At 35.4% G+C, this 23,955-nt stretch overlaps 1 protein-coding gene across 20 annotated transcripts; it reads right to left on the bottom strand.

The window, feature by feature from the left end:
* Positions 1-3,330: 3,330 nt before the first annotated feature.
* BCLAF1 (BCL2 associated transcription factor 1) lies at positions 3,331-23,192 on the bottom strand. Of its 20 annotated transcripts, none has more exons than XR_015750534.1 (14): positions 23,112-23,192; positions 21,518-21,642; positions 19,373-20,278; positions 16,210-16,878; positions 15,938-16,107; positions 11,893-11,998; positions 11,241-11,325; positions 10,225-10,400; positions 9,926-10,085; positions 8,940-9,051; positions 7,316-7,462; positions 4,721-4,927; positions 4,525-4,610; positions 3,331-3,920 (listed from the first exon to the last, which is right to left on the bottom strand). XR_015750534.1 is itself a non-coding variant. In XM_026666147.2 (12 exons), the coding sequence occupies exons 2-12, from the start codon at positions 21,619-21,621 to the stop codon at positions 4,605-4,607; spliced, it is 2,754 nt and encodes a 917-aa protein (XP_026521932.2). In that variant the 5' UTR covers positions 21,622-21,642; positions 23,112-23,192; the 3' UTR covers positions 3,331-4,604. The 20 variants fall into 20 exon arrangements, 13 of the variants coding, with proteins under 13 accessions (XP_026521932.2, XP_026521934.2, XP_087827181.1 ...); XR_015750537.1 differs by lacking the exon at positions 23,112-23,192 and adding an exon at positions 22,399-22,791; XR_015750531.1 differs by having other exon boundaries at positions 3,331-4,610; positions 8,940-9,117.
* Positions 23,193-23,955: the final 763 nt, after the last annotated feature.

Genomic DNA, 23,955 nt, shown 5'->3' with positions numbered 1-23,955 from the left:
TGCGTTCATTGTTGCATTCTCTGCATCTCCAAAGCAGGAGGATGGAACATTGCCTACATCTGGCTTTGACTGGTATATGGACCCAAACTTTAGCTTATATTGTGATTTATCCTAGGACACTTTCAGGACATGATTCTTGCGTGCCAATGCTTATTAAAAGGGTGTGGGGTATGGTGAGCATATAGATTTTTGGCATATTTTCTTATATAAGTGCATTCTATTTTAAAATTTGGAATCTTGATTGCTATCACTAGAATAAATTTCCTTTGTGCAATCCAAGCTGCCTTAAATATATTAATTCCTACTATCCAACCCATTTTGTTTGTTGTTCCAGATGCCACCATTTTCCTCTATACCATATACAGGGCCCTACTGATAGATCTTTTTAAATGTTTTTTTTTTTCAGGCTCAGAATATGCATACTACCTATGCTTCTACTCAAGATCTTAGAATTATAGTCAATTGCAACTCCCTAAATATGGCACTATAAAACACATAACACTTTTGTCTTCAAATACATATTGTTTGCTGGTTTGTTGTGCGTAAATACTTCCCCCTCCTTTATGTGACTGCTTGGCAGACAGTACAAGTTCATCATTTCCTATTTTTCTGCTTTACCCAGCCCTTTATTTTAGAGTCAAAAGAAATTACCTTTTCAGATACTTTGCTAGGCAATATAAGCCCATCTATTCTTCTTTTTTTTTTTTTTACTATTTTGTGTAATTGATTTTTTTTCCTGATTAAAACAAACAATAACAAAAAACCCAATACCTTTTATAGCAACTTGCTCTGAAGTTTGGATGAGGAAGAACGAACTAAGCTTCAACCCTAGCAGGTTGATTGGGGGTATTTGAGACTTCTAGTGGAAATTCTTTCATCTTTGGCCCTCAATGTTTGATAGGCAGATAACAGCTGTGTTCAGGAGGGTCTTTCACACTAATCTTGTTCATCAGTTGTATCCTTTCTCCGACTGAGGCTCTTCTTATTGCAATGTGTAGAAAGGGTTGCTTTGATAATCATTTGAAAGATGCCAGTGGTTCCACAGCTGCATGAGAATTGGGCAGGTTGTCCCATGGACACCCATGCTTCATGAACTGCACTGGTTCTGATTGGCTTCGGATTACAATTCAAGGAACCAACTACCACTTTTAAAACCCTATTTGGTATAAAGCGTAGCTAATTAAGGGACATATGTGTCCTATGGTTTCTGCCTACTTTATAACATGATACAGTTGGCAACTTCCAGTTCCATCAATTACAGATATCTATAGCAAGGCACAGGCCTTCTCTGCATCCCCCATCTCGAGATTCATGTTTCTACCTTATCAGCCTTTAAAATAGCATTAAAAACATTACATTTCTTCCAATTTTAGAGTTGTAGTTAAAGTCAAGGTACTGGGGTGGAAGTTTATCTGTTATTGGGGGAGATAATTAGTTGTTGAACTGTCTAAATTGCATTATCCTCATTTTTTTTAAAAAATAGTGTCAATATTTGTTAACCTAGACAAAATTGTTGGGTCTGAACAACCTAGAAATCTTATTAAAAATAAATGAAATTGTAAAAAAAACTGTTTTAACAATAATGAATATTAACTGAGTTCACATAATGCAGGGGGTGTCATGACGTTGTCACATGACATTTCGGGACTTTTCCCCCCTTCATTAAACCGGGCGTGGGTATGGCCAGCGTGTGATGCATCCAGCCTCTGGGCCACGAGTTTGACAGCCCTGAGATGGTATAATAAACCAATTAATTTCAGGCTATGCATAAGCCTAATTATTGTGGTCAGTAAGGCTTACTTTTTGGCTTAATGTTGTGAACCAGGTCATGAAATCATAGATTATCACCTAACCCTCAATAACTCTCTCCTATTAACCTATGCAGTGTCTATATGCCACTATGAAAACTAAACTTTTTAGTAAAGTTTAAACCCAATGGTTTTTATTTATGTTGGTAACCAAATATGCCAGAAAGGGATTCCAGGTATGCAAAAAAAAAATGTTTCAAACCATTTTGAACATAAGATATTACAAAAAATCCCATTATGATGAAACTCTTCCAAAGGGCTTGAGAAACGCTGTTTTGTGTTTGAAGCAATTTAAACCCAAATGTTGCATACATCCATAATCCAAAGACTTTAGTGGTGAACTAAAATTATTCACGACAAAATGAAACAGAATACTTCATTAGCTAAATATTCTGTCACTTGATATACATTATCTTCTCTCCTAATACTCAGAAATTTTATTTATAGCATGCTAATAGCTACAAAGAAAAGTCACAAAAAGGAGGCAGCACCCACAATGAATGCTGTTTCCAAAACAATTCCAACTACAAAGATTTATAAAAATGATTACATTTAAAAAAAAACTTACAAACAAGCCAAATTTTGCAAAATAATGTTGATAGTAAGTTTTGTCAAATACTTTTGCAGCATTAGGATTGATCATTCCTTTCCCTATTCTGTCAATTGTAGGTACATATGTAAAGTCACAAGGAAGGAACACTTTTGGGGGCATGGGAAACATTGAAAATTTGGATAATGTGCTGGGGGGAGGGGCCTAAAAGAATTGCAGTGGTGGGCCAGTGACAAACTATTTCCAGGATCTCTCTCAGTTGCTCACCAGCCTAATGGGAATTTTGGGAGACCGAAAAGCATTGCTGAAAATAAATGCTATGCACTGAGCTCTATAAATATGTATCCACACACTAACTCATCCCTCCAACTGAGGTGAGGCAGAAACTCCATTGGTCACCAAGGAAGTGATAGATATTTTGATGCTTGCAAGTACCATTGCAATCCAGTTAGCCCTGTCTAATTTACAATCTATTTTCATGTGTAATTTCATGTGGCCATTACAGTGGCAATGCTACTAATCTGTCATAATAGATCCATTTTGATGTAGATATAATTATCAATTTTGGTGTACTTCAAACTGTCATAATAAGGGAAGTCTCAACTTGTAACTGACACTTAGTTTAATATCTGATAGAAAGGCTTAATAAAAATTCTGCTTCAAGTGGCTTGAAAACCTGGTACACATTAATAAGCTAAAAGGGCAAGTCTGGTTTAGTGTAAATTAGCTTGTTTCTTACAGGTTATCCAAATGGCACCATCAGTACAGGAATTGTTCAAGTTTGTACTTCAAGACTTCAATAAAAGTTTAAAATACATGTGATTAGAAAAAAAGGTTAAATTGTATTTTTTAAAATTGTAATTTCTAGATCATATGATTCTGGTTTTAATCTAGTTCATTCTTTTCCTTCATGTTTTCAGGTATAGCAGAGATATAAAGCTTCTGTAATATTCAACTGTAATAACAAGCTCATTTCCTTTTAAATTTTCACATCTTTATTCCACTGAGGACTGAAAACACGACTGAGATATCCCATAGTTTAGGTTATTTTGCTAAAGAAAGCCCACAGAAATATTATTTTACAAATTGGGGGAAATGCTGATGCAATAGCTGAATCAATATTGCCGTAAATTTGTGACCAATATTTTTCACCAGATGCCAATGAAACTTCATCCAATACTCTTGCATAACAACTCCATTTCACATTCATTATATACACTTTAAATTTTATAAATGAATAGCATCCTGTGTTTTACATAAGACTATGTCTATTAGGCATATAAACACTGAAACAATACACTCAAAGCATGCTTGTGTTAAAGGTAACTTTTCACTACAATTTACCTTTCTGTTGTACGCCTAAACGTTTGGAATGTAGGATAGATCTTCTCACAAGAATAGAATATGCAGAAGGTCAAACTACTTTTAGTGCTGTTACACAAATAGTTGAAGCATTTCCCCATTAGAAGTAAGATTATGTGGACGGAGAAACGTAGCACCTGTTAAGCTACAGCTCTACTTGTCAGATCTAGATCTGTTCAGAAGAGAACGCCCATCGTTTTCTAGAAATGTGAATGTATGAAAAAATTAATAAGATCCCCAAAGTACTTTTATATCCTACTTACACTCATTTTACTGGGATACTCTAATTCTCAAACCTATCCAAGAACAAGCCTTGTGAAAACTCATGGCAAACTTTTAATCTTGCGGTGCTGTTTACATGCTGCCACAATTAGTTAGGTGGCTGAATTAAACAAAATATAAGCCTCCCATTCCAGATTATACAATTTTGCAATTTAAATATAAGCCACACAAACAAAAAGCTCCAGAAAATTATTAGCTCCAAGATTTAGTACAGATTTATTTTAAAATGCTGCCTCAATATCTAAATGTGCAGACCTAAGTTTTATTTCAATAATGAAACATAGCTGGAGGGGATAATGAAGTACAACTCTGTTTAAAATCAGATCTTTTGGACAAAACAAAATTACACTGTGTATAACAGTAAACATTTTAAAAAGTTGACCATGACAAATAGTATCATACCTTTACTACTTGCTTTGTATAATCTTCAACAATTACTAGTGAGATTACAAAAGAATTAAAACAGAAACAAAACCAAAACTAAACTACTCTCCAACAACAAAATTTGAGTAAAATGCTTACATTCATTTGACGACAAGTCATATTAAAAATGCTGCGCAGATAGCAAATAATTTTTTTCAGCTGCAACTGATCTTCAGTTATTATTCCTGTGTAAAAAAATTAAATATATGCACAATTATGGTACAGTATTTTAACCTATTTAAAATACAACTAACAATACAAAACAAAAACCTAATTGATATAGCACAATACATACCTTTTCTTCTTTACGTCTTTCCTTGTCTTCGTTTTCCATTGTTTCTTCTTCATCTTCTACAAGCCCATCACCTTGGTATTTATCATGTGTCCATTTTGGACTGCTACCTGATTTTTTGAAGTTGAATCTTCCTCTGCCACGCTGAAAAGTACCTCGTCCTCTTCCTCTTTTAGCCCAGTAATCAACACCATCATCTCTGTCATCATGCTAGAGTAAATGGAATCCAGTTAAAAGAAAATGTAGAACCCAAGCAGCACTAAGAACAGTTGTATTTATCATCAGTTTAATTAATTACTGTAGTTGAATTCTTTGATCTTACTATTCTGAAAGATAAAAACATATATAACAAGTTAGTCAAGCTATTCCAATACATTGTATTTGGTTAATCAAGGATTCCAAGTTCAGGAACACATCTCTCCAACATGCCCACTAACATGAAGTTAGTGCAGGAATATATATAAGACACATGTTCATGCTCTATCACTGAGCCAAGAGATACTTTTTTCTAAATGAATCAGTAATTTGGTAAGATACAAAAACATTAATTCAAAAGTCTAAACAAAGGAGAGCAAGGCAGGACTAGAACTCTGTCTTCTGATTTGATGCCCTAACAACTACACTAAACTGGCTCTTTCAATTATTATTAAAGCCAACCAAATTAACAGTAATTTTTAAGTTACTCAGAATTCTTTATTCGATGAGATGGTAAAAAGAGGGGGATAGAAAGGGCAAAACCCTAAATATCCCTAGTTTAATTCTCTCATACATAAATATAAGTAATTGCTGGTGGTTTATGTTATCCAAAATATAAACATTTATAAAGACGGAAGTACTGGAAGATACTAGATATGGAGTCACTTTGGATAGTGAGATGGGCAGCATAAGATGGCAGAACCTCAAATAATCTTAAAAGTACAATAGTGTTAAAAACAATTTCTCCAATATAACCTACTGCCCAAACTGATAACTACATTCTGCAACCATGTAATATCAGATGAAAAATAAAAACCAGGCAGGAAATAGAATAAGTATCATGATTGATCCAAGAACCAATCGCTTTTTTTGCAATATCCATTTGTATTATATTATATAATTTTGTTATCTTTGATTTACATCTAAGATAATAATCTAATCAAATTCCTTGCATATTTATGCAAGTCCCAACATTTGTTAAATATTACACAAACTCATCAAAAGAAACTGTAGGCAGGGAGAGCTATATGGGTGGTTGATGTTATTCTCAAGTGCTATTGTGAAACAGAAATACTTAATTCGCTCTCCAATAACTAGGAGCAACTGTTCCAGGATAGGATACCAGTATTATTCTTTAAAACATATACTTTATACTTTAAAACATATGATTATCACTCATCATTATGGAAAAAGAATCAAACTGGGGAAAATATAAAGGAGGAAAAATCATCAGAGGGTCTTGGCTTATAATATAAGAAAATAGAAGTATCTCATTTTTCCTTATTCTCAAGATACCTCCAAGGTTTTCAAGTCTATTTAATACTTCTTCTATCCAACCCAAGAAATCTATACCTGGCTAGTAGACCACAGAAGAGAGAATAAGCAGTAATATCTTTTCTAATTATAGCAAACTTTTTATTTGTGGCCTAGATAGCACTTTATTTTCTGAAGCTCTTAAGTATGTAACAAAATAAAGTATAAGAAATATTTTTAAATGTTCATCTTCCATAACAGTGCCTCCAGCAGGTGGAAAGTCACAGCTGATCAAAATCCTGTTTTTTCTAAATAATCACAATTAGTGTAATAAACATGAAAATAGAATATATAGTATCTACCAAAAGAGTGCTTGTGTACACACTAGCTATTCACTGAGAAGCATTAGTTACTCATGAAAGGGAAATACATGAAGTAAAAATGAAGATTTACACAGCGAAAAAAGTTAAGCATTAGAAAATTTCTTTGAAAAGCAGTTATGCATGCCACATCATTATTATTTAATAATGACTTCGATTTCATGACCACAAACACCATTATCCAAAGTTACAGGGTAGCATTACCTCAGTCAACTCCAAGCAATTGAGATATTATACTCTCTGGCTTTTCCTCGGCTTTAAGAAAGGCCTTAGACCAGGGATGCTTAGATCTGGCCTGCAGGGCCACCCTGGAAACAGTGAAGGACCAGCCCACAGTGCCTCTGCTAGTGAAAATGGAGCTTGGAGGGGGCCTTTTTGCTGGCAGAGGGTTGCAACATGTTCCATCTGCACGTGGCTCTCCTGACCCACGAAGGTCAAACACAACCCTGAAGCGGCCCTCAATAAAATTGAGTTTGGCATCCCTGCCTTAGACCTTCACTTAGCAAAGGGCAATCTGTTGAAGAAAATCTATAATTGCACACTGTAGTCTGCACCGGCTAGCTATTTCCTCTCCTTTTGCCAACTGACTAGCTAGAGTTGGGGCAGAACTTCTTTCATTAGACTATGAAGATGGATGTAAAAGCCAATACAAATACTGATGTTCACTGTCAGAGGATTCAATGAAGATTTTTGAAATAACAGAAATAAGTTTTAGGTATTGCTGCTATAAAATAAGACTTTAGAAAAGATGCATGCATATGACACCCACCAAGAAGTATTTCTTGCTTTTTGGAGTATATTCAGGATCCCATTCTTCCTCTTTTGGTCTCTTTTGAAAAGTAGTGTTTGAATTGCTAGGACCAGTATTTGTTCCAGCAAACACTCCTCTGGCTCTTCCTCTGCCTCTAATTCGAAACTGATTAACCAAAGCATGTATGTATTTAAATAATAAATATATTTAGTTCATTTACACACAGCAATAAATTATTGCATTAACTAAAATCCTCTGTTAACACTGCATAAAATGAAGATATTTCAAAATTAAAATAAAGCTATTTATATCTCCTTTAATATAAAGGTTCAGTGTTGTACAATAATGTTTATGTGCAGCATTTACTGAAAAATCCAGATTTTTAAAACTGGTTTTGTGTGCATGATAGTTAATAACCAGATGTAGCAACGGTTTCCCCACACAGATATAGAGGCAGCTTTTTTTCTGGTTGAATAAGAGAAGTGATATCCAGGAATTCCTTTTCACTTCACACTTTCCCCAAATTGCTGACTGCAACTGGAAAAAACTTTCAGGTCTTAGCACGCAGTTGCACTATGGAAGCCTCTTCCAACCGGGCTATCCTGTAAATCAGCATTGTTAAATTCAGAGTGCCAAAACTGGAAAAGGCACTAGAGAAAACATAGAATCCGAAAAGAACATCTCCCTCTTCTGTAACTTCCAGGGAAGGCTAAAGGCAAGACCACGTGGGGATATCCCCACTGCAGGATTAAATGCTTTACCAATTCTGCAATGTTTGTTAGCCCCTTCAATTTTCCTATAACACAGACAAAAGGTTCAGGTTTGAAAAATGAAGAAAATGAAGGTCACACTTTGGGAGTTACTGTGGAATCATAAGTCACAATGTATAATAATAATGAGTCTGGTCACCAGAAAAAGAAGAAGAAAAAAAAGGGGGTGGGGGGACCTAAAAGGTCTAGTATACTTAATTAACCTTAATACTTTTTAAGGAACTATATCAGAAAAATAATTAGTTCAGATAACAGTATCAGTTCAATTATTTTAAAAGCAATTTTGATAACCTTTGAACAGTTACATGTTAATTCCAATCATTAACTAACATGTTTCTAATTATCTAAAATTTCATGCATCAGTTTTCAACAACTGTGTCACTTAATTTCAGTAAATTGCATTTGCCACTAGCAATGTTGATATAAGGTAATACTACAGCCAACTTCCAATACACAGATTTAATATTTTTAAAAAAGGAAATCAACATGTCAACCCTGAAGAATAAATCAGAGAACATGCCCATGAATAAATTATTACAAATAGATGCAAGAAATTAGAAAGAACAGAGAATAGAATAGATAATTAATGATGCTTTGGCTTTAAACACACAAATGTTTGTGAATATTTAAAGCAACAATTTATCTACCGTGGATGACATAATATAGGTACAATAAGATGTTCTTGCACATTTTTTCATTTTAAGCCAAACTAATGTATTATTTTCCTATAATTTATGTAAATACACCTTGCTGCAAGTTACAGTCCAACATGACTATTTCTAATTGCATTCCCATGTGTCAAATGTATACTGAGTACTTTAATTCAATGATTATAAACTACGGTTAAAAATAACTGCAGAGAAGAAACTTACAAAGGTGCCTCTAGGTCTTCCAACTCCCGTAAAACCTGGATATTCTTTCTGCTCGTGATGCGGTTTAAGTTCTTCATCTCTTTCTTTCTTGCAGTCCTTTTCTTCTCGGGAACTGGATGAGGAAGATGGGGAGGAAGTTGAGGAAGATCGAGAATGGTCTTGTTCTCTTTTTTGCTTACTGAAAAATAAGAAACCATACTATTTGCTGTTGTGCCCTACGTACTGGATGTATTTTGTGTATTCTTAGAAGTTATCCTCCGTTCTTGTTTTGAATTTAATGTGAAATATTATTATTCCATCCAGCTTCCATCTATAATTTTAATAGCTATGGCTCATTAGCATGTTATTAATAAAAAATAACTAATTAGCCAGTAAAAGCTACATTTAAATGCATGCTTTCACACAATCGCAGAAATGGGAGGGAAAAATGACTAAAGGTAACATTGCTAAGCTTTTTCTTTAATTCCATCTATTTTAATACCATACCCAGATAGTAAATTATCAATAAAATGGATATTATCTTTTAACTATCTTGCCACAAGATGCAGAACTAATCATAACTGACAACCATGTGGACATCAGTTGAGGAGAAATAAATAGAAAGTACAAGTAAAACAGTGATTTCATAATATTAATATATACTTTATACGAATGAACAGAACATAAAGTATTCATATTCAATATTCTCATAGGAAATACATCTGGCATTGACTTGATCATAGATTTCTAATATTAATACCAAATTCAAAAGCATAAAATAGTTATTTCCAGTATTATCACTGCAGCAAGTATTGTACATAGAATTAAGTTGCTCCTAAACTACTAACCTGTATAATTTCATATTACAAGTTTTGAGAAAAAGAAATTCATCTTGCCAACCCCACCCCCCTGCCCAAGTTAAATGTAAATTTCAGTAAAATTCTCATAATCTGGGTGTTATGAGTTGAAAAAGTGCGGAATCAAGCATAACGAACCAAAGTTCTTACACAAACTGTTTACAGAAATGTACTGCATTGAAGTCCAACTCCTGATGTAGCCTGGATAATAGGACAGATTAATTTGTCATTTTTTTTCAGTGTTAGCTTGCTATTCCAAAGTTTTTGTCCTCATCCACCATAAGCCGTGTAAAAGACAAATACATTTTTGCTGTAAAACAAATAATTTTAATTGTTTACATTTAGATGTGCCATTATAAAGGGAAAACTGAAAGCAATTAAGCTTACAATTACATAATTAGACATATAACTAGAAGTTAAACATTAATTACAACATTATGCTTTTTTACCTATCATCTTTGAAAGTTTTATAATCCTTGTAATCTTTTGGAACTTTCTCTTGTTTTCTTGACCCACTGGATTCCCTGGAACCTTTAGAGTCTCCTCGTTCTTTACTTCGTTCTTTTCTACGACGATCGATGTCATGTCGAAGATCAGCAGAATCGCACTTTAATTTTTTATCTCCCTAGATCAAAACAGTTTCATTGAAATATTTGACAACTACAAATGTTGGAGTACATGCATTTCTTGTGTTTATAGCCTTTTGCATATTTTCTTGAAAACTCTACTGAACAGTTTATAAATTTTGTGAGTCAATATAAAGTAGAGGTTAAAGATGCTGGATTAGAAGTCAAGATACTATGGGTTTTAGTACTGTTTTACGCACAAAATCCATCTGAATGACTTTGGGACTGTCAAGTCTTAGGAAGATGGCACTTCCAAGAAAACTGCAGGGGCTTGTTCATGTAGTCACCGGAAATGAGACTTCGTTCAAAAGACAATTATAACGAACTGTTAAACAGGTTTGTTGATTTCTATCTTGCCATTTTCCTTGAAAGTTAAACCTCCTAACAATATTTTTCTATATAGAACATGGTCATTTTGCATAGAAATCAAAAGTTCCTTAAAGATTGTAAATACATATGATTTTTTTAAAAAAATCCTTAAAAAATGAACCAAAAAAACACTTCCAAATGTTTCATGGGAATTAAATGTCAACATAATTTCTTATTGCTATTACTAAGATAGTCTTGTTTAATTCAGTTGTTCAATGGAATGTTAGAAAATAATGACCTTTATTTTGTAAGAACACTGAATATAATTATCTTTTCATGTTTATCTCTCATAATTCAAGAAGCACAAAACTGACCTATCCTTAAAAGATAATAAATAGGTCAAGCTTAGTGTTACTACTTAGGATAGTATACTGTAAATGCAATTTTATGAAGGATGTTTTAGGATAGATATTTTGATCTGGACTATATAGGATCTTTTTACTGAAAAAAAGTATCGATGTAGAACCTACTTTCTGAGTTTCTTCTTTAAAGGTTCTCTCTTCTCCTGATAAACGGGTATGCTTCCTCAGGGCACTTGGAGAGATGTCAATCCTTCTAAATGCAAAATTGTCAAAAGTAATTATTACATCTACATCCAGAATTGCCAAATGGAAAACTGAAAACACAAAAAGGAATGACTAAAGCTAAACCATTAAAATGTTAATACACCCCTCTAAAAATGCCATACATGTGTATAAATAAATCAACCTCCACACAATTCAAAAATCCAACTGCAGTACTGAAAAATCATACTATACACAATATTCTTTGTATGTGAATACATCATTTTTTTTCAGAAATGTAAATAATCTTTTAAGTTAAAAAGTGCACCCAACAATTCTTTAAATCCCAGACAGAATTTATTACTTCCTTCAATTTTAAATGGATTTCCATTTAAATGGAATGAAAAACAAAACTGATGAATATACATTTCACACTTACCTTATAATAAAACCTTATTACCTTATAAAATTTCATGTATCACAACAGATATAGTAGTTTTACTCAGGAACTTCTATCATATTCATGTTCTACATTCAAGAGACATGGTGCTTTTTATAAATATAAGCATCATTTAAAAAGTGAGTATCATTTACACTAAACAATAACTCAATGCCTTACCTGTGTATTTCAGGACTCTTTTGCCGGGTGCTATGTTCTTCAGTAGCCTTCTGATAAGCAGTGAATCTCTCACTTAGGGTCATTCCAGCTGATTTGAAATATTGTTCTGTAGAATTTCAGAGAATAAGTACTAATTAACCAAAATATATCAACATATCAAATGAGAATGCAAAAGAGCCATGGACTTCACAATATAAGCAACAAACATTTGCCCCATCTGTTTGTAGTAATCATGTTTAGAAATTCCTTACACATCTGTACTCTTTATGCCATTGTAAACTTAATGTTCTTTTTTATTGATTTATTTAAAAAGCAGTCAAAGTTTATAGTGCACATCTTGTTTACCCACAGGAGCCAAATACATTATGAGAGAAATATTGCATTATTAGAAGGAGCATGGTCATACATTGCATTTAAAATAATGTCATCCTATGCATACTGCTGTAAGAATAAACCCTCTTGAACTCAGCTGGATTTATTCTCCAAAAGGCATACATAAAATGAAGTTTCACAGGTCAGTTTCTTTTAAAGATCACAATTTCTTTTTCTTTTTTAAATTAACACCAAGGTAACACTTTTAGATTTTAACATCTGGCATTCTGGCAACTTGACAGCATAAAGTTTCTTGTCTTTTAACCAAGTCCAATAAATTGATAACACACACACACTACACTCTGAAAGACCAGTTCAACAGATGTGTTTAAATGTAAAGTAGTACATGTGTAAATTAAAAAGGACTATGAAATATTACAAATAAAGTAAACTATCTGCTTAACAGGTCAATGTACATCTGTATCAACTTACCGCCCAACATCCAGCATATCTCTCAAAACCAATCATTAAAACTTGACACGGCCACTACAAGGGTAGTGCCTCAATCATAATTCCATCAAACACAGGAATTTGAGCTAGCAATTCAGTTTTTGTGCCATTTTTGCCAGGAAGATAGAAGTTCAACTTTGCCTGTTTGTGCATCTGTTATCTTTCAACAGCTATTTTACTTTTGTAATATGGATTTTGCCATTTCAAAACACATTCCAGGACCTAGTTGCAATGAAAAAGAAAACATCACTGGGCATTTTCAGCTCTATGTAGGAGAAGAGCTGTTCAGCTGCATTGCACCAATAATGTAAAATTACTACTACATTTTTACCAAAATGTGATCCACAGATTCTCTTTACAGAGTGCAGAAAGATTTAAATAACCTTGGGAAGCAAACTGGGATTGAGACATATTAATAAACTGGCCAAAGACCAGTAATTAAAACAACAAGGTATGTGTAAATATTTGATATACTAACTGAAAACATTCTCCTTGGCAAGCATACTTACAGGATTTTATAACCTCATAAGTCTTAATAAAATATGAAAATATAGCTTTTTTGGAATAATGTAAAGCAGTTAGCTTTCCAAGTTTTCTAGGGAAACGTGTCTGAGGGAGAGATGTCTTAAATTTGGTATGTTGTTTGAAAACATTATAAATTATCCAGAGTTTTTCACGTTTCTGAACATGCAGCTTCACAAGAAATGCTCCTGCCAACAATGGCAAAATCTGGATCCAAAATTATGTATTTGTTATACAGAAGCTTTCTAATAAGCCAAGATAATTTTTATTGTAAATAAGTAAAAAAAAACAATTGCCTACTGCTTCTTTATTAAACAAGTAATAGCTTTAAAGTCAGAACAATAAAATATTGTATTATGACATCTTTAAAAAGAAAGTGTGTTTTCTTTTCAAAGACAATAACTTTAGAAAAAAGAATTACAGGACTGTTGGGCTTTTCATCAGTAAATTTGATCACTTCACAAGCATTTTCACATTTTCACGATTTTTCTTTACCAGGTAATATTAACTACTCCATTAGAATAAGCAATATAAAATAGATGGTATTGTTACATGCAGAATTGAATGGCATAATCCAATTTCAAGATGAGTGTTCAAATTATCAAATATAATTAATGAGGGTAAATAAATATAGCATCTGTTTAAATTAGATTCCTTGCATTATGTTCAACTATGGCGATTTCCATAAAGTACTCTAGCATTACTCAAATGTAATAGTTTCTGAACTGGAATGCGACAATAAGGGAAATAACGTAACAAGGCAGCATTCAATTTCATCACACAGTTCCAGGTTCCGATAGTAATTTACATGAAAGATTTTGGGGTGGTAGTATCATAGTAAATGAAGCTAACATTGAGAAAGATAGGCAATCAGTCCAACATAAGCCACATATGTATGTTTACTTCCTTGCCTAAAGGAAATCAAGCAATTTGTATAATTGAAAACTAGTGTATGTGTATAAAATATATATTGCTATATTTTAGGTATGCTCTCAATTACTCCTGGAAATAATGTTCCTTCAATTCCTAAGATATAACAGAGTAATTAGTGACTCTGTAAGATCATGTTAATTTACAGGCTGGCATGCTCTATACTAGTCCTCCAATGCTTTCTGCTACCTTCTCCATTTGCAATCAAAACTAAAGGCTTCCAGTTTTAGTCTAGCAGTTTGTTCCGATTTTTACACATAACACAAAGTCAGTTTTTCCATCAGTGCCTATCCTTCAGTAAAGTTAAGACTTAACTCTCAAAATAAATGAAGAGTACTAGGCTAGGAAAGTCTACGATATGCAAACTCATTGCTTTCTACACAATTCTCTAACTTTTAGCTTGTTCTGTTAAATTTTAAGGGAACTCTTGGACTTGATCATCAAATTGCAACATTTTAGCTCCCACAGAAGGAATAATTTTAAGAAAATTATAAATGAATGAATGCATATTTTCCTGGCAATGTAAACAAGTAACACTTAGATATTTCTTTGAATCAAATGACATACAAATAAACTGAAATGCAAAGATTAGCTCACTGTACTATAAAAGAAAAATTAAAATGCTTCTATCCAAAGATCTAGATGCCCACCACTATATTTGAAATAAGTCAAAACCTTGTATTTATATTTGCTTATTACCATTCTATCTTTTTTATGTGTGATGATCTGCTAAGTAGTCTGTTAGTGATTTTTGGAATTCTAAAGTGGCATCTTAACTTTTAAGTATATGTCTTCCATTAAAACTTTCATGAGAAGTAAAAGGATTGTTTTATTTAAATAGTTTCATTCATTTGGCACTACCAAAAAGGCATTATTTACTCTTGCAAATGAGCGTCACACTACTTGTTCCCTGGATTTGAGTGCTGCTGTTAGTCTTGTATTCTCAAACTGTCCTATTTTGAAGTGTACACTATTTTGAAGTGTAACTTTAAACAAATTAGGTAAAATCCAAACTTGTCCCGGTATTACTGCAAAGTTATTTAATTAACATACAGTACTATGCAATTTGACAGTATGATAACATAAAATTCAAGTTTTAATTTGACATTGTACGACATCTGTTTAGCACTAAGATCAGTCACTTGTTCACTGTTCTATATCGTAGCTAATCATCTCAATAATATATACTGCAGCAAAAATTCTATAGACATACCTGCCACATAACAGCTTATGTTGTAGTTGCACAATTCTCATGATAACCTTTACAATTTCTACTGGCTCCAAAAGACCATGCCATTACTATTTTGTTTTATGTTTATCTCATGTGTAATTCTCCACACATTCATTTCTTTACTATTGGATCACCAGAGTAGAACTTTTATTTCTTATATTATTCTTTTCCTCTCCTATTTCCCATCTACATTATCTGAAATCATATATGCTTTCTCTTTCCACTCTAAAAAGTCCCATTTTTTCTACACTGTAAAAATCCTCTTTCTGCTTTATCTTCTTCTGCTTATGTATTTCCTATAGCTCTTCTTTCTGAATCTATGAAGAAAAGGATCATGTTATATTACTCCTATAAAGCTTTCCAATACTTACAAAATGTTGACACCCTTTTTTCTAGAATGTTATTTAACAGGAAAGCATGTACAAAAAATCAAGTTGAATAGGGGGGAAAAAGCTGAATTTGACAGACTAAAATTAATACCAGTATTCTTCTTTTAACAGCATGTGATACTTCTCTCATACGGTAAACTTCAAGACGTACCTTTTACATGATGGACTAAGGACACAATGTGCTGAATAAATGACTCCGATGTGCTTTTGCTGGCTTGTGGAAGCTTAATGTGGTCAAAGATGGATCGGAATTCTTGCTCCTTCTTGACCGAATGGACAAGTGTGCTAGCGAGCAGCCTGTCTTTAGTCAAGGAAGCAGGTCTAAGATGCATAATAAAAACAAAAACAAGGAATATAAGGTTTATGAAAAATGAGCTCTTGTATGGATACGAGAAGCGATTAAAATTATGGATAATTAATTACCTGTTTGAATCATCAAGTGGCACAGGTGCCATTTTAAGTTTAACTTCAGGTCGATGGGAGTCACTGGCTATCATTTTGATCCTAAGCGGGCTCTCCTCTCTAAAGATAGATTTCTCTCTCATATCCAGATTCTTGTGTAGAGGAGGACTATAATCAAAGAGTTCCTTGAGCTTTTCAGACTTTACCTGTTCAGGTGATTGTATCTCTTTCTTCATCATTCTTTCAGAGCTTTTCTCATCTTCCTTGTGCTTATCTTTTACTAAAATAGGTCTTTCAACTATGTAGCTAGTTGTCTCTTTAACTTTATAGCCCTTATCTTCTCTAAATGCTTCATCTTCTCTATTTGCCTTCATAGAGATTTTAGACTTGTATTTGGAGCCTTCTTCCTCAACGTTACGATGAGATGCGGCAAAGTTCTTACCCTGATCTGCCAGAACAGACTTTCTGAACTGTCTATAATCTTCAGTTTCTTCTGTGTCATCCCCTTCTGAATCATTAATTTTTTGTTTTCCGGGCTCTTTATCCATATAATATTCCAAAGCTTCCTGGTCTTCCCATTCTCTCTCTCCCTCTGTCCTTCCCTTTTCTGCTCCTCTATCTTTCTGAGGATCTTTTTCTCTAGTATTATTCCTATCAAGCAGGTATACCCTAGATTCTTCATCTGTATATCTGTAAATAGCAAAGAAGATAATATCTATTTTAATTGAAAAATAATGCAAAATTCAAAACCAATGCAGTTAAATTTATTTTAAGCACATGCAAAAATACTTTTTCAAAGTTACCGATTTGCCGGCGTATAAGACGACTTTTTTGCCCTGAAAAACATGCCTCCAAGTGGGGGGTCGTCTTATACGCCGGGAGGACCCGACTCCCACTTCGAGCTTGAGTTGCAGCCGGGAGGAGGCTGGGGGAGCGTGTGTGTGTGTGTGTGTGTGTGTGTGTGTGCGGGTGTCACTCACCACGCGCTGCGCAACCTTTCCCCTCTTCCTTCCTTAGCGGTGTGGGGAGGAGAGGATTCAAGATCCTCACGTGCGGCGTACTTTTCTTTTTCTTTTTTTCTTTTTGCATGCAGGTTTTGCATGCGGGCGGCTGTAGGTTAAGGATGGGGAGCCCCGGGTGGGTTATCAGGTTTTACGGTGCTTCCAACATGTGCGAACGGTGGGAGAGCGGAGAAGAGAGCGAGCGAGCGCCCGCTGTGTGAAATCCTGCCGTCAAAGCAACACTGGGGGAGGCAGGGTATAAATTTACCAGGTTAATGTAGCAATGGTGATTAATGCCCAGAACATTGTTTGCGGGTATTGGGGTGTGTGTGTGTGTGTGGTGGTGGTGAGGAGAGGTTGTCCTTTGAATGCGGAAAAGTAGGTGTGACCTTGTGTAGGAAAATAAAGAGATCCTTTTTAGCGTGTTTGGCTTCTTTGCCTCCCCTCGTTCGTTTTGACGTGGAGATAATGGCCTTCGGGCGGAGGGGAAGAAAACGGTAGCTGGATCATTTCAAATTTCACTTACTCTCCTGCCTCACTTCAATATGTCTGAGCGACTCCAGATACTGGAAGACTTTTTGAATGAAAGTGTTACCTCCATTTTTTTTTTAAAGAGGGCCACTTGGGGAAAAAAAAAGATTCTAAGGAATTCCTTGTTTCTTGATTAAAGAGAAGGCATTGAATATACTGTTCCTTGGCAGCCTTTTCAGTGTCCGGGTTTTTGGTGTGTGTGTGTGTGTGTGTGTGTGAGAGAGAGAGAGAGAGAGAGAGATCAGCTGTATTGAGAAGAGAACGTTTCCTGTGTTCTCATTTTATTTACAACATATTTTACGCTTAATGGTAAGCAATGAAAAATATTTTTAAAACTCATTTCTAAACTCCATAGCTATTTGCATATTCTTGGTTCAAAATTGGATTAGCTCATTTCAAAATTGTCCAAAGCAGAAAAGTGCGTCAAAAAAAAAAAAAGTGCAAAAGTGGAAGGTGTGTGGAAGAGGGGTAGTCTTATACGGCGAGTATATAACAAACTCTATATTTTGAGTGGAAATGTTGGGGGTCGTCTTATACGCCCAGTCGTCTTATACGCCGGCAAATACGGTAATTATTTCAAAATCTAAACATTGTTTTGCACAAATTATATTACTTCTGAGCCCTTTATAATTTTGATAAAGTTAAACTGTATATACAGAAGCAGCTCAAATTATATATTCCAGCTTTCAATACAAATGCAGCATCTGAAACACTATTTTATAAAAATATGAGGATAGCTTGGTGGAACAAAACTGTCCATATATACATACATATACATATATACATATATACAAACATATACACATACACACACACACACACACACACACACACACATATATAATGTAACTTGTTTTCTGACTAATTTAGTAGCTGGGCAGGGGAATAGAATTATGCATTGCTATAGCTTACTGTTATGTTTCATACGTAAGATATTGTCAACTTCATAAATGAAAAATATTTTAAATCTATCTTGCAAAGCAATCATAGTTAAATTTAATAGTTGAAAGTAAATTATGCATGGTCTATGGCATATTACTGTAAATCATAATAATAATTCTTTTATTAAGTATGAATGTGCAAACTTTGGCAATTCAGGAATGAAATATTCTGGAGAACTCCAAAACATTGTTTCCCTCCAGAACATATTGCTTCAGGAGCATTGTGAAAATTTCCAGAAGTCAATTCCCCAAGTTGGGACAGAATTTGAGAGAGAACGTTACAATGTTTGTTGGAAAAATTAGTTCTCAAATCACGACTTCACACAAACCTACGAAGGATTCTTCTGTATTGTACTACTCAATGAAATATTAATGTATATTAATGTGTAAGTGCACATTAGAAAAGGTGAATATTTGCTAAAAATACAGAAATATTTTCAAAACAATTTTTCTCAAAGTGAAATAGCGTACTTTTAAATGTTAAATGTTTCAGATTTCCTATAATGAATTCCAAAATTCATTATAATTAATTATACTCCAAAAAAACCAGACATTTGTATTTCTGATTCAGTGAAATATAGACATCAAATATTGTTTACCTTCTAAAACCAAATCGTATTTTGAATAAACCTGCAGATACTTTTTACTGCATAGTATAACAGAAATGTTTTATGTTGACCATTTAAGCACCATTGTTTTTTTATTACTAACCTCTTCAGAAATTTTCCTCCTTTTGCACTTTCCTGCTCCCCAGCCTCTGGATAAAAGGAACGCATGCGAGTCTCTTCCCGTGCAGCATTCTGCGATGCTACTGCTTTGGCAGGGCTTCTCCTTGAAGGAATGTGATGTAATGGGCTATTCTGAGAAGGGCTATAACGACTGGAACCATTTCCAAGGGAACCAGACCCAGATCTTGCAGGGCTATGCTGAATGGAATGTGAATGCTGAGGGGTGTCTTTTGCCGAGTGGACTGTGCTGAGTAAGTGAGCATCAGAGCATGAAGAACTCTGACTAGGTGGAGAGGCAATAGAAGGGCTATGAGGTGACCGTGGACTATTATCGTAAGCAGAAAGACCAGGCCAAATATCAGCTGAAGCTGCTGCTGATTTATTAAAATCATCTAAAGCCTCAGAAGGGTCATGTTCAAATGTATTTTTCTCTTCCTCTTGGGATTTACTTTTTAATGGGCTGTCCTGCAAAGCAGCTGTCTCAGTTTTCTTCGGCTGTTTTTCTGATGACCCACGTCTTTTGGAAGAGACTGGAGATTTGCTATATGGAGATGAAGACCGAGATGAAGAGGATCTTGGAGATCTAGAAGATTTGTAGGATCTACGTGATCTGCTTCGAGATCTTTGAGAAGAGACCGAACGTCTTTTTGGACTCCTGGAACGTGAGCGACCTCGTCTTGGACTTCGAGAATGCCTTCTATTCCAGACAGGCCTATAACCTCCACGGTGATATCTGCCTCCACCTCCCGGGTAATATCCTCTACCTCTTCCTCTGTAGCCATAAGGACGTCTCATTCCTCTATTATTTCTGTAATCCCTGCGGTAATCTCTATTATAAACACGATCTCTACTGCGAGACCGTGAGTATGTTCTAGACCGAGACCTAGAACTAAGATAAAAAGCATGTTAGTATCTCCAAATTTCAAAATTTTCAAAAAAAAATTACATTGTCGAAGTTCCACAGCAAATTATTTAATAGTTATGAACAAGAATATAAAATTGATATGGAAAGTACTATAAGGCAAGAGATACTTTGTAACATCAAGTCCCAAGGATGTTAAGAGTTGCCACCAGAATATAGCGTCTGGCCCAGATTTGCAAATAGAAGTATTTTACTTTTATTGACAGAATGTATTGGAAGTAATGAATTAACAGAAACCTATGGCTATTTCCCTAGTATTATCTATAAATGTTGTAATAATATCCTATTTGTTGAGTGCAGAAGATTGGTATTCTGAACTGGTACATTTCAGAGGTTAATAAGTAAAATGTCTACAACAGGAAAAAGACTCATTGTTATCTACAAACTTAAATATCTACAACTACTATACATTTATTAAGGCTTGCCTCCTTCCTGGCTGCTTTCATCTAAGTTTAAAGACTTCCCAAGACTATTGGCTAAACATCATGAGTCAAGCTCAACTTGAAAGAAACTATCTTTCTCAACAAAACAGAAACTCTGGCTTTGTTTTCCTCCCCTATCTCCTACATTAAGCAGACTATTTTATACTTTGTTTCCTTGGCCTAGATATTCCATACCTACCTTTGTTTAAACACCTTTGGCTTTCTCTCTTCCCTCCTTCCTATTCACCAAGGCTATTTGCAACTTATTTGATTATTTTTTCTCTGCTGCCTCCATAATCAACAGTTCTCACTGCTAATTTCACTAACCATAAAGCACTCTACGTATTTGTAGAATCCTGATAGACATTCTGGGTTTGGTAATTTAAAAAAAAAACCCGTAGAAAGAATCCACTATTCTCTGTCTGCTTGTTCAACAAGCAGCAAATATTTCCACCTTACTTTTAGGAAAATGGAACAAATATGGTGAAAAGGCAGAACTGGGAAATTAATCTGAAACCACTGGGTAGAAGGATATACAACAGAAAAAGCAAATTAAAAGCAAGCAGAAGCTTAGAGTCACTGGGAAGACTTTAACATCCTATAGAAAATGGAGGGCAACAAAAAGGGAACAAGATTCACAAAAAAGGAAGTGTGACTCATGTAGAACATTTGAATGCAATCAGAAGTGTGCAATTTTAAGCAGTATTTTGTAGTTCTTATAAAAATCAGCATGTAAAAATCAAGCAACTAAGTTGAGTTAACATATAAAATGCAAAGTAAGTACCTGTAACGTTTTTTTCTAGAATGTGATCTGGATCTGGATCTTGAAGAGGAGTGAGATCTAGACTTTGATCTTGAGGAATGGGATCTAGTATTAGAGCGACCCATATTTTCCACAATAGTTTATACCTGTTCAATAGAAGGTAACATATGTCCCAATTTTATTATAAGCAGAGATAAATCACTTTAAATTTTAATCTAAATAGATTATAATACATACATCTCCATTTTTTTTTATTAAAACAGACTATTAAAAAGCAAAGCCCATTAGCACAAATTTATCTTTACCTTATATCCTGCACAACTTAATCCAGTTCTATGACCCTTGGGTAATATTGGGGGCAAAGCCTAATAATATGAGGGGAGAGATGCACGTATCTTCAGTTAACTGAAGAAACGGAACCTGTGTACATTTTAGATCCAATCCATTGTTTCTTAGTAATTAATTTAAGATTAAAGGAAATCTTAATCCTACCCACACAAATGTTTCCTATAGCTCCACTCGCTCTCAAAACCGAATGCCTAAGAATAATTGACACCATTGGATTTTAAGCATAAGGAAGGGGAAAAAAAACCAGTAGCAAGAACCCCAGATTCACAATTCAGCCTTTCTCAATATTTACATTGGCTATAGTTTACTCAACGGCCCTTTTTTTAAAAAATCTGTATGCTGTTCTCTTGCTTCCAGATTTTCTTACCTTAAACTAAATTATTCGCCCATTATTCCCTATTACACTTCAGAGAAATTCGGAGACTTATCACTTACACGTTCTGTACTTAAATACAAATAAAACACGCCGCAGTTTTAAACAGCCAATTTGGTACGATCCTTGAATTTACAAAAAACAGAAACAAATTCTGAAGTTTGGAAACAGCACAACGTACCAGAGAATCCTTTTGTTTTAATATAGGAGTCCAATAGCCAACCGCGCTGATAGGCTTTTATGATTTTAATCTCCTTCACGGCCTCTTTTCCCGATACATAAGCCGCCTGCAAGCCACAGGGCGACTAGGTCAGGGATCGCCGCCCGGCAATTGAGAAGAACTCGGAAAGCCCCGCAATTGAGAAATAACACCGAAAAGAGGCGGCCTTCCCCTCCCCCCCCCCCTTTTCCCTAGCAGTCCCGAAATATTCGCGAGCGGCGGCGAGGCGCCCAGGTTGTCTTGGCCGCGCCCAAACAAGGGGGTGGGGAGACGACGGAGGGAGGAGGAGATAAGGCAGCTGACCGGGCCTCGGCAAAGGCGTGGAGAGCAACCGAAGCTCTTCCGCGTCTCCTTCCCCCCCCCCAACATCAGCTCGCCGCGCGCTCGCGCGAGAGAAAATGGGGACAGGAGAAATTCTTAGCCAAAGGTGGAGGTGGGGGGGACCAAAAAGTGGGAGGGGGAAGCTGCGTCGCGCGCTGAAAGAGATTCGCGCGCCACAACACGCGGGGAGCGGGGGGGAGGGGAAGGGAAGGAAACAAGGTCGATACCATCGCGTGGAAGTATAACGGTCGAACCCACCCACCCAACCCCACAAAATACGCAACCGGCTTCTGAATCCCTCCCTGGCTCGACTCTTCACCGCACATTCGGATCCCGGCCTAGTCGTGGCTCACCCTTTCTGGGCGACACCTCCCGTCCGACTCTCACCACCCGGCGGCCATTTCCAGTCTCGACGAAGGAAAAAGAAATGGGGCGGAGGGAACGGAAAGGAAGGGGGAAATTATAGAGAAGGCTGGCTTTCTGCGACGTTAGAATAAACGGGTGCGTCACTTCCGCTGCCGGAAGGCGGCCCGAAAAAGGATAGGAAAGCGGCCGACCTGACGCTTGCCCGTCAGAAAGATGGCGCTTATAACATGGAAAAATACTTAAGTCCTACAGTTGATAGTTTTTCATAGTCACGTAATATAATTCCTTCCCAGAAGACGGCCGTATCTGGAGTGGACTGCAAAACTCCAGTCGACTGCTAGATGGCTGTGACTGCTGTGTCCTTTTGGGAAAGAAGGTGGCAGGGAGAAGCAGAGACTCCAGCGCGCATGCGGAGGAGAAGTCTACCTTATCAACGTGCATAATTTCGAAGAATGTTTATGTTTTGAGATTTCTTCTCTTATATCTGTGAATGGGCATCCAGTATAGCTTTTCATATCGTCTGCAGAGTGCAAGGTGTCTTTGTGGTGTCGTTCCTTACAGCTATTTGTTCTAGCTGAAGCTGAAACAAGGAACTAGGTGTAATAAAATACAGTGTTTTGGTGTTTGAAAACAGGGTGTATAGGCTACATTGGGATTTTTTTAAAAAAAATAATGCATAAGGCAATGGCATATTCATGTACTGTTTTCAACAAAGCTATGTTAACCTACCTACGAATTGCGAAGAGTTCAACTTGACTTAAATGAGATTACCTTTTTTTAGAGCTTAAAGATAGCTTTAAGTGAGCTATATGACAAATTAATAGATAACAT

Source organism: Notechis scutatus, chromosome 1 (assembly GCF_049901735.1).
Source record: "Notechis scutatus isolate UNSWTSFEM ecotype Mainland chromosome 1, rNotScu1.2, whole genome shotgun sequence".
Lineage (NCBI taxonomy): Eukaryota > Metazoa > Chordata > Lepidosauria > Squamata > Elapidae > Notechis > Notechis scutatus.
The sequence above is the reverse complement of the archived record's forward strand: the minus strand, read 5'-3'. Positions and strand labels throughout refer to the sequence as shown.

What these genes read in the sequence shown, in the direction of transcription:
- BCLAF1 (XM_087971042.1), bottom strand. Translation starts at nt 21,621, where the DNA reads ATGGGTCGCTCTAATACTAGATCCCATTCCTCAAGATCAAAGTCTAGA. An exon ending in CTTAGTCCATCATGTAAAAG is followed by an intron (nt 11,999 to 15,937) that starts GTACGTCTTGAA and finishes GAAATTCTACAG; the next exon opens with AACAATATTTCAAATCAGCT. An exon ending in AAAACTTTCAAAGATGATAG is followed by an intron (nt 9,118 to 10,224) that starts GTAAAAAAGCAT and finishes CTTATTTTTCAG; the next exon opens with TAAGCAAAAAAGAGAACAAG.